Here is a 10,057-nt window from a genome sequence, read left to right as displayed (position 1 = left end):
ACCAGAGGAGTCGCCCCCTGATGGCCTGTAGAGAGAATACAAGTTAAACGCACTTCGGCATTGGCTTCACTTTTCAGACCCAGATGTTGCCGCCTGCCCACTTACCCTCTTCTAATTCACAATGAAAATAAACATTGTTTGTTTTTGTTGTACTTTTAATGTAAATAAGGTGCCAGAGTGCAAAAAAATGCATCAAAATAGAGATTGTTTATTTTTTAAAAAGTGGAAGGGGAGAATTCCCTGGACCCCCCCTTCTTTTTCCAGTTCCACACAATGTGCTGTAGTTGTTTTGTAAACCAGACACTAATGTTAGGCGTATCAGTTAGCTTTGTGTTAACCTTCATACATCCAAATTTGTCTTTTTTTTATTTTGACATGGCGAGGAATGCAGTTGGGCCGCTTTCTTTGCAGCAGAGTGGGGAACAGCACAGAGAGCACACATTTTTGATCAGGCCAGTCATACGGTGTCTCTCTCTGGGTGTGTCTAGTTGTCTGAAAAAACAGATACTCTTTCTGTTGCTTAGAGATGTATGTGGAGCCACATTCCACTCCATAAATACACCCAAAACAGCTTCTTATTAAATATTTTATATTTAATGAGGAAATATTTTGGGCAAGATCTGGGCTACTTAGATAGTCTCATCACAAGGTCCATTTAGTAACTTTAAAGGAGCTTTTGATCAAAACACATGGTCTTCCTCAGCAGATGACATTGTAGATGTCCTTTAAAGTCCAGATAAACTATTCATTCTATTTTCTTATTTAAATAATTCTTGATAAGAACAAAAGCTCCAGAACAGCTACTAAAGAGACCTCATGGTGAGTGTTTCATCAACTGCTTCTAAAGTAAAAAATGATCTGTGAATCCAACGTGGACAGAAATTGTTCTGAAAATCTGCAATTACCTGGTAGTTAGTTTAATTATTGGTCATAGCCCAGCATTGTATTTGACCTGTTAAAAGCAAGATGAAAAGTCAGGAAATCTAAGTTTGTACAACTCATCCTGAGGAGTACATGCATATCTGAACCAAAGTATTAGCAATCCATAGTTGTTGCCATTCATGGAGCCAACAATCCAGGGTTACAAATTACAATTACACAGAAAAATATGATTTTCTACAAAACTTGGTGTTTGTTGTCAAATCTAAAAGCCAATAAGCTCATTGATCTGTTGACAGCTTTCTCATCATGCCCTGGGTCATGCACTCGGGGGAGAGCAACTGTGGCGCCTGCCTTTAAAAACTGTGACCGCTTCGACCTCGTGAGGTTATCGTTGACCCAAGTGCATGCCGGTTGCCCTCCGTGGAGCCAACAGACAGACGTTGTCATCCATAGAGCCATAGCTAACTGTGATTCAAAACAACCTCAAGTTCATTGTGGTAGTTAACATGGCAACATAAAACATAGCATTTGAACTGAGAGGAAACAACAAAGGTGGAAACACAGTGAGGGTGTGTCGGCAGCAGACAAACAGCATGGTTGTCTGGTTTAAAAAGGCAATCTTACAAAAGCTTTAATGCTCGTACTGAACCTTTGACATTTTATTCCCCGGAAAAAGTACACGTGCTGTCCAATCTGCATAACAAAGGTATGTGCATGTAGAACTGTTTTTTCATGTTTTCATATCTGTGAAAATATTAACTTCCAGGTTTTTCACCTGTTCGTCTTACAACAGCAAAATAAATATGAATAAATGAATTAAGTTAAAAAAAAAAAATACTGTTACTGATACTGTCTTATCTGTTCTTTTCCTGCATAAATATTTATCTCCACCTCATCAAATGTCTTCAGTTCATCCAAGCAGAGCAGTTTTGTGTTCCTGGAGCGACAAAGCACGTGTTAAAAAGAAATGGAGGCAACAATAAGTCCTCAGGTAGAGAGGCCTTGTGTCGATTCATATATACTTGTGACCTTTGACGCTGTAATCTGTAAGACTAATAGTGTTTGAGTATCAAACACACCTATGTCATTCAATCAAAACGCGTATATGCAAAGTAGACCCAAACACATTCACACCCTGCTCAGGCATCCGACGCACTCCAGCTAACACACCCACACCCGAGACAAGAGGACAGTCATTCCTCTTTACTCCCTTCAGACGTTTTTACTTTGTTAAATGAGTTTATTTTAAATTAATTCTAACAAAATCACAGATCATGCAACAATGAAAGCCCTTTGTTCTCCTCCATCACGGTCCTTCTCTGAATCACAAGGAAGTAAGTTGAAATGAATTTTAAGAGAATAGAAGTGAACAAAAAGTCAAGAGATCAGTCTTTGGTGCAAATATATTTTAATCATAGGTCTGGAAATGAGATCAAATCATACATTTTAAATCAGTTCATTTCTTGTTCCACTTATGTTTCCAACAAATATTGATCGTAACGGTTTATTTTCCAGAACTACTCCAACACTTCCACCTCGATTATTTAACAAAAAACACTGAAAAAAAAACAAAACAACTTAAATTCAAACCAAAGACATTGATAGAAATGAGTAAGCGTAACAGTTAACTGTTGGGGTGAAAGTGTGACACTGAACCAATGCTCTAGCTCATGTTCAACCAGCTATCGCAGGCAAACAAGGTCCCTTAATAAGGATCACAGAAAACGAGCGGCTTTGACGTGGACATTATGACTGGCAAACAATATACCTCTAAAGCTCTTTATAGTTACACAATATCCATAGACACGTCATTGTTGATGAAAACATTTGAGTCCTACTCATGACAAACAGGCGTAGTTGTGTGCTAAAAACTCCCTACATTCACTAATGTCGACTGCTCTTCTACGACATCGATTCTGATGAAATGCAAATAAAAATGGCTAAATTAAAAAAAGACATAACATGAATTGATTACAGTGTGAAGAGCTGCACTGGTGTCGTACGGTCACCAGCGAGCAGGCCCTTTGGTAGAAAACGCGACACAGTGAGGGGCGTTAAAAAGTTGAAAACTTCTCTAACATGGTGGCGCTTTTGGTGCCTAATGTCATACAGGACAACATATGCATTATGACCCGTATCGGTTGTAGTTGACAACTAAAAAATGAATGCACAGTCAAAAGCAGGAGGAACCAAAGCAACGGTGGAGGGACGAATTGGATCGCAGCAGAAGTCTTCTGAAAACCATGATGATTGATAAAACGGCTTCAGTTTGTTGGAACTCCATTTCGCAGAATATTTATGGTGTTTTGATAAGCACTACTTTGTTTTTTTTAATTAAAGTAGCTGCAATAACAAAACTGCATGCTGGAAGTTTTATGTTAAAAAAAAGATCTCACATAAAGAAAGAACTGACGTAATTACATGAAGGCGCTTACATGACAATGGAAAAGAAACACTACTAATGACGCCCAAGTGGCTTCGTTTGCTCTGACGGGATTGTGAGATTGACAACTTGGCTGTAGCTACAGACATGGTACCCTGTAAAACCTGAAAGACAGACTCCATAGCTCAAATGAAAGAGGGAGCCGTATGCTAGAGACCGATGCAGCCTGATGTTTTTACTAAAGGTGGCAGGTGAACTTGGGTCATATCAAATCACTTCCTCAGAGCTGCAAACTCCACCCATCTTGCACTTAGGCACAAAAAAAAGAAAAAAAAAAAAAAAGACATGAAAGTAATTTAAATTATTCTAATTAACGACTGACCCAAGTCTGCTTGTTTGTGGTGAACTTGGGACCTTGTCCTGCTGAATCCAAAGCCTCGGGGGTTGATTTAGCTGCCAAAGCCAAAGATGCCCTTGATATAGCCGGTGAGACCCCCCTTGCCCTTCTGCTCCACCTTGTCATCCAGGGGTGGGAAGGCCACATGGTTGAGAGCAAGGTCAAAGAACAGGGGCTTGCAGGGAATTGGCTGGAAGTCGGGAGGGAACTGGACCAAATTGGGCTGCTTCCCCACGAGGGCGGGTTCGAGGCGGAACGTCTCCAGACGGTTGCAGAGGGGCTGCGTGAAGGAGAAGTGCACGCTTCCATCAATAACTCAGATATCCAGCATAAAACACCCAACATTTATCGAAGAGGTCACAAGTCCAGCAACACGTAGCATAAAGGACAATAAAGCTGTTCTATGAACTACAAGTGTTGCTGTAGTTTGCCCTCTTAAGACTGTCATTCACCTTGGAAGTAATTGAAGTTGTGCCACAAACTCTCACTTTAACAACATTTGTGGAAGACAACTAAATGGTTTTGGTTTAATTTCGTTAAATTCAAATCACTGACCTGAAACTAATGCCTAGTTCACAAAAATGTTGGAGCTCCTCGACAACAAGCCCTAGCTCACAGGCATATCGGCGCTCGAGCGCTACATGTGAACTGTTCAAATGTTGGGAGTCTGTCGGAGAGCTACAGCCAATGAGGGCAAGGGACAGGGATTGAGGGGATTATTGGCCTAGGGGTCACCTGTACAATAGGAACTGAACTGTATGAGTTACATTTGCAACATGGGGCTGGTGTTGCACCTCCAGTAGAGGAAACGGGCTATAAACAGTAAAAACAGGCCATTTTGTGAACACGTGTGCCATCGACAACATCAACAAACATGGCTACAAGGAAAGTTCTGCTGATTGCTTGAACGAAAATGTCTCACGCATGCCATCGCATAATTCCCTGTGTGACCCCCTTTTGTGTGTCAAGTCAAGTAGTGTGAAAACCACAATGACTTTAGGATTACAAGACAGTGAGCTGTGTAGTGTGAACAGTTCAGCGATCGGACCACTTAGAAAGTAATTTCTCTTTGAAATACATAAAAATGCGGTTTTCATGATGGATTTGCCTCGTTCCATGATGAAAGACAATATTTATCTCTTGACTTTGTTCTCTTACCGTGTTGTCTTTGACCTGCTGCTGAGAGGGAACTTCAGCAGTCTCATCAGTGTCTGAAACACAAACACATTTCTGAAGGTTTGTACGCAGAACGAGTCAGAACAAAGAGGCCGGACTAAACGGGTTCTCATACGATTAAAAACAAATGAGTAGAAAACTTGTCAGTTCAAAAGGTGCGCTCACCTAAAATAGCAGCAGCTTGAAGGGAGTATTTTTCGGCGTTGACCTCAGCAATGAGCTCCTGAACGTCCGGGAGATCCTGCAGAAACACAGATACAACAGGGACAAGTACAGATGGTCACAGGGACTTATTTGACAACATAATCTTTCAGACTAACTTTCAAAACCAGAGAAATCTCTGTGGAGTTTATTTCATTTCTAATTTGCTTGTGTTTATGGTCAACACGTGTAAGCTGACCTTTTCATGATGGATTGTAGATTAAATCGCATGGAACTAAGAGATCGTTTGTCTTGTTTTTAAATAGGACCAACCTTGAGGCTGTTGTTGAGGTTCTTGGTCTTAGACTGGACCTCCGTGGCATATTTCAGCACCCTCTCATACAGCACCAATGCCTCACTCCACTTCTTCACCAGCACATACGACTGAGCTATGAAGAAACACCTGTGAGGGGTTCAGAGGGGAGGAACACATTAACAACACATGTATAGAAAGTGACAACAAAAAGACATCAACACAAGAGGACAGCAACTGCAAGACATTGTGGGCTCAACGACGTCAAGTTAAGAACTGGGACTGACCTGTTGGCCTTGTAGACCAGCGTCTTGAGGGACACCTCCTTCTGGAAGGTGTGGTCATCCTCCAGGCCCTGCAGGGTGGAGAGCTCAGCCAGACTCTTGAGAGACAGACGAACAGAGCAAAGTTAGAGAGGTGATGGGGGGGGGAAACAGAAGGTGAGTTAACACTTTGAAAAGGAAGTGACATCGTCTGTACACATCACCCTCACCGTCGACAACACAGATCAAACAAATCAGTAACCAGAAAACTGGCAAATGAGAACAAATGTCTAAAGTATTATACTAACCGAAATATATGCTGCTGTTATGGACAGTTAATGTATCTAAAAGGCAGTGACCTTTGTTTTGACCTATGAGCTAAGAAACACGTTTCTTTCTATCTTCTCAATACATGGAACAGCTTCTGATTGAAAAGATCACAATGTATTGAATGTACCTGCAGGATGATGTCGTAGAGGCGGATGAGATCCTGTGGACGGGGCCCTCTCTTGCTCTCGTCTGCTTCGGGTTCCTTCAGCTTGGCCTGCAGAGTATGGGCCATGCTCTCATTCCTCTTCACCAGCGTACACAGCTTGATGTAGGTCAGGTAACTGGGAGAGGAGAGCAACAGCATATTTATTATTCGATTATTAGGGAGATAAATTCAAGAGAGAAATAATTATTCATGCTTTGGCCTGGATAAAAAGGCAAGTTGGATGTTTCCATTCACATCTCCTACGGGGGTACGATTAAGAGTTTCTGGGTACGCATTACATGCATCAATTATCAAACCATGTATTCTGCATGCGGCGGGCCGAGACAGTTCAGCACCAATGACGTCACTGTTTCAAGAACACGTTTCTTTTACCTGTGCAGGAACTGCAGGTTGGACACCTTGTTGCTGTCACCGTCGGAGCCTCTCTCTCGCTGCTTCTACAAAGACAAGCAATATGATTTGAACGTTTCTCCCATTCTTGTTTTTCTTATGTCTTAACTTAGCTAGCAAGCTGTAAATTAAACTAATGATGTAACCGTTAGCCAAAATCTAGGTCAAAAATACAAACATCCCTCTCCAACTTTTTGACCTGCAGTATCTTACCGCCTCACTCTTGAGCTCCTCTCTCACAGCCTGGATGGTGTCTCTGCACTCAGCCAGCAGGGTCTCATAAAGATGCTCTTTGGTCTCCTCATTAGCCGTCTGCACAACACAAACAATAATTAAGATCTATTAACCAGATCTGATTAGTTAATCCCCAACGGTCTAAACGCATGCGTGGTGCAGTCAGTGCCGTATATGCAGCCGTGGTGCAATTCTGTTACAGTGAAACGACAAAAGGTGCAGAAAGATTTACGGTAGAAAAAGAAATCATGAAACAACTTGACAGCAAACTGAACTGTAGCCTGCAGAAAAGAACAGGGTCAAATGTGATCCCCTATAGAGAGGCGAAGTCCCGCCTGTTCCAGTGTCCCCCATGGGACCTTATTTCAGAAAAAAACATGTTCAATAGTTGTAATTTTTATCCCGTTTGACTTGTGACATGAATTACATGTTTGCCAAATTAAAATCTAATTTTGCACGTCAAGACAGTCGCAGTTTGTCGTAGAATATCTTAGTTTTGTGTGAACAACATCTCTCGACCTCGCACAGTACAAGTCCCACCAGCTAGCTAGGTAACTTAGCTATGCTCCACGCGCGAATGTATCAGCAGCAACTCTTTATCAGCAGGGAAGCGAATGAACGCGCAAGACCCGTTTTTTCTGCGAATAAATCTCATTACGAAACACGCGGCCATCGTAGCTTCAGCGAAAAACGTCACTAACACGACTTTTAAATTGACAAACATATGCATAACTCATGGCTCAATTCAAACGAGATCAAAAAATTATGCGTCTCTTGCCGTGGACTACCGTACATATTGTTTTTCTGAAATAAGGTCCTGTGGTGGTCCACAGAAAGGGGCGGGACTTTGCCTTTCTATTCTGAGTGGTTGCACCAATAACATCTTAAAAATGAAAAAGCATAAACATAAACTTGAGGATTAATTATGTAGACACATTGGCTTCAATATATGAACTCAGACACGCTCTTAAATGACACCTGCGCCAATAATAAAAAATTTAAAAAAGTCAGCCATGCCAACGCAATTATTTCATCCGTTTAGAAGTCGTAGTGGTTTGATGCAAAGAGCAACAGTTTCAGCAGGGATGGGACTGTGGCAAACTGGGGGAAAGGCACAGGTATGTGGCCCGGCAGGCCGCCGATACATTCCTGCACACAACTCATCTGCAATCATCTCACTCTGGAGTTTCAGGATTCAAATCTTTGTGAGTGACAGGATTGTTCTTCACCTCACCGTTCTTTCATCGACAGACGTATACAACAGGCCTGTGTTACTCTACGATAGTCTCCCATGTCTACAAGACATGCGTTCATATTTAAAGAAAAAAAGGCCATGTTGGTTTAATGTAAATGTGGATACAGTTTCTTTTTATTTTTTTTTATTTTAACTCAAGTAAAAGTCGTTAAACACCTTTAGGGATGACATTACTGTCACTTATTCACCTTAAAAAAAACTCAAGCAACACAGTGGAAGAATGTTACGAGAAAATTCCTCGCAGTGAGAATAGACAGGTCGTACGGCTGCTCTCATCCACCCAGGAAGCTGATGTTATTTAGTGCAACTCACTCATGCCAACACCCTGGCAACGCCTAGCATGACCGGCTCAACCCGTCGAGCATCCTCTCTTGTTATGCGGAGGAGGGCTGGACGGATAGACCGATTAGAGTAGGGAGGAGTGGACGGAGCTCTTCCACTAGGACTGACGTATGGCCCAATATGGTGTTTCCTGTCCCCAGTCCATCCATTTTCCTCCGCTTATCCGGGGTCGGGTCGTGGTGGCAACAGGCCAAGCAGGCTGACCCAGACTTCCCTCTCACCGGCAACATGTTCCAGCTCATTCTGTCCCCAGTCGTTTGTGTGAATTACTCTCGACTTTCTATTGAGCAATATGGGACAAATGGCACCCAAGACTTGCTAATTTTACAACATTCATTCCGTCACTTGAAGACAGTTGATGAGGACTTTATTTTATAATATAAATGATACAAAAAAATAATAATTCAGCTTCCCACACGTTCAGTTACAACCACTATTGGCTTACCAATGGACTGTAACGCTACAGTTGAGTCCCAAACGGCCATTTGAAACTGAAGGTGTTGAGAGATGATAATACCAATCGGTCCACAGAGACCTGCTGGGTGTCGCCCTGTATTCATGTGTGGGCTGAAATGCACAGAATGCAGTCGTGCAATGAGAGAGGCTGCATGCTGCAGACCTGAGTGGATGTGGGTGTGACAGGTATGTCTGCAGGGTGTGCTGAGCCTTCAGGCATAAGGACACATGAGGTGACAGAAGAGACCCTAAAGAGGAGCGGGCCACCTACTGGAAGTTGTAGGAACTACGCGGACTGTTCTGCTAAAACTTAGGCCATACACCCTTTTTGAGACATTTCTATTGCGATTCTTTGAGGGAGTTCAAAGTAGTTGCAAGCTTATTTTATTTTATTTTTTAACACAATTCTTATTCACGTCATACATTTTAAAGAACCTGTAAATTTGTTTCATACACTTTAATTGGGTTGCTGTTATTAAATAAAAAGGAAACTAGCCACCCTCTCAAAGCCACAGAGATGCTCCCAAGTGAAGAGCTCTTCCCACAATCCCATAGGTGAACCCGCTGCCAAGCCCAACAGGGACAGAGGCACTCCTCCCCAAAACACTCCAATAAAACCCATCACAAAGCCCCAAACAAGTACCTAACAGACGGGAAACAAAAAAAGGGACAAACTGCTCTTTCCTCCCAAAAAAACCTTTACTGGCAGCTATGTAAAAACATCAGCTACACTTCTACAAGTCAAACCATATCAGCGTCATTAGTCTGCCGAAGGAAGAATCAACACACCAACAAATACTGAGCCATCCTACCAACAAGGCTAAGTTACACTAAAGCTAATTCACCCTTGACAAAACGTAGCGATCGATTCCGGTCTCATGTCTTCTGGCGTGTATGGTCCACACAGTCGTATATTTTGAGAAGCATGTGGACAATTAACAGCACATGTACCCTCGAATCATTTGGGCTTTAGACCATAGGAACACTTTTAGCATGTATTTTTAAGCGCTGGCATGTGAGGATTTTAAGAGCTGCTAACAACAACGGCTTCACATCGAGTGCAGGGCAGTTTGTTTTGATCCCCTACAAAGCAGGAACTAAATATACTGACCTGAGCGATAGCGGCTTCATTGTCTGCCAGACCCAACAGGAAGATGCGGGCCTTGTCGATCTTGACGGGCACCGTCCGCCCTCGCCACTCCACCTCGCTCATGGTGGCTGCCTGCTTGGTTCTTGCCTGAGTGATCAGAGCCTGAGGAGAAGTAAAAAAAAATAAATGTATGAAACGGTTTTATAAAAAAAACATAAGATTAATATATATATATATAT

At 42.3% G+C, this 10,057-nt stretch overlaps 1 protein-coding gene across 1 annotated transcript in view; it reads right to left on the bottom strand.

The window, feature by feature from the left end:
* Positions 1–2,273: 2,273 nt before the first annotated feature.
* Positions 2,274–10,057, bottom strand: part of srp68 (signal recognition particle 68) — a 10,640-nt gene continuing 2,856 nt past the window's right edge. Inside the window, exons 8-16 of the mRNA XM_031874670.1 lie at positions 9,840–9,980; positions 6,655–6,753; positions 6,424–6,488; positions 6,013–6,166; positions 5,580–5,674; positions 5,313–5,442; positions 5,004–5,079; positions 4,821–4,873; positions 2,274–3,942 (exon numbers count right to left, since the gene is read on the bottom strand). Coding sequence (XP_031730530.1) covers positions 3,715–3,942; positions 4,821–4,873; positions 5,004–5,079; positions 5,313–5,442; positions 5,580–5,674; positions 6,013–6,166; positions 6,424–6,488; positions 6,655–6,753; positions 9,840–9,980 — 1,041 coding nt within the window. The 3' untranslated portion in view covers positions 2,274–3,714. The remainder of the gene's footprint in view (positions 3,943–4,820; positions 4,874–5,003; positions 5,080–5,312; positions 5,443–5,579; positions 5,675–6,012; positions 6,167–6,423; positions 6,489–6,654; positions 6,754–9,839; positions 9,981–10,057) is intronic.

Source organism: Anarrhichthys ocellatus, unplaced genomic scaffold (genome assembly GCF_004355925.1).
Source record: "Anarrhichthys ocellatus isolate YVR2014 unplaced genomic scaffold, GSC_Weel_1.0 scaffold83, whole genome shotgun sequence".
NCBI classification, from domain to species: domain Eukaryota; kingdom Metazoa; phylum Chordata; class Actinopteri; order Perciformes; family Anarhichadidae; genus Anarrhichthys; species Anarrhichthys ocellatus.
The sequence above is the reverse complement of the archived record's forward strand: the minus strand, read 5'-3'. Positions and strand labels throughout refer to the sequence as shown.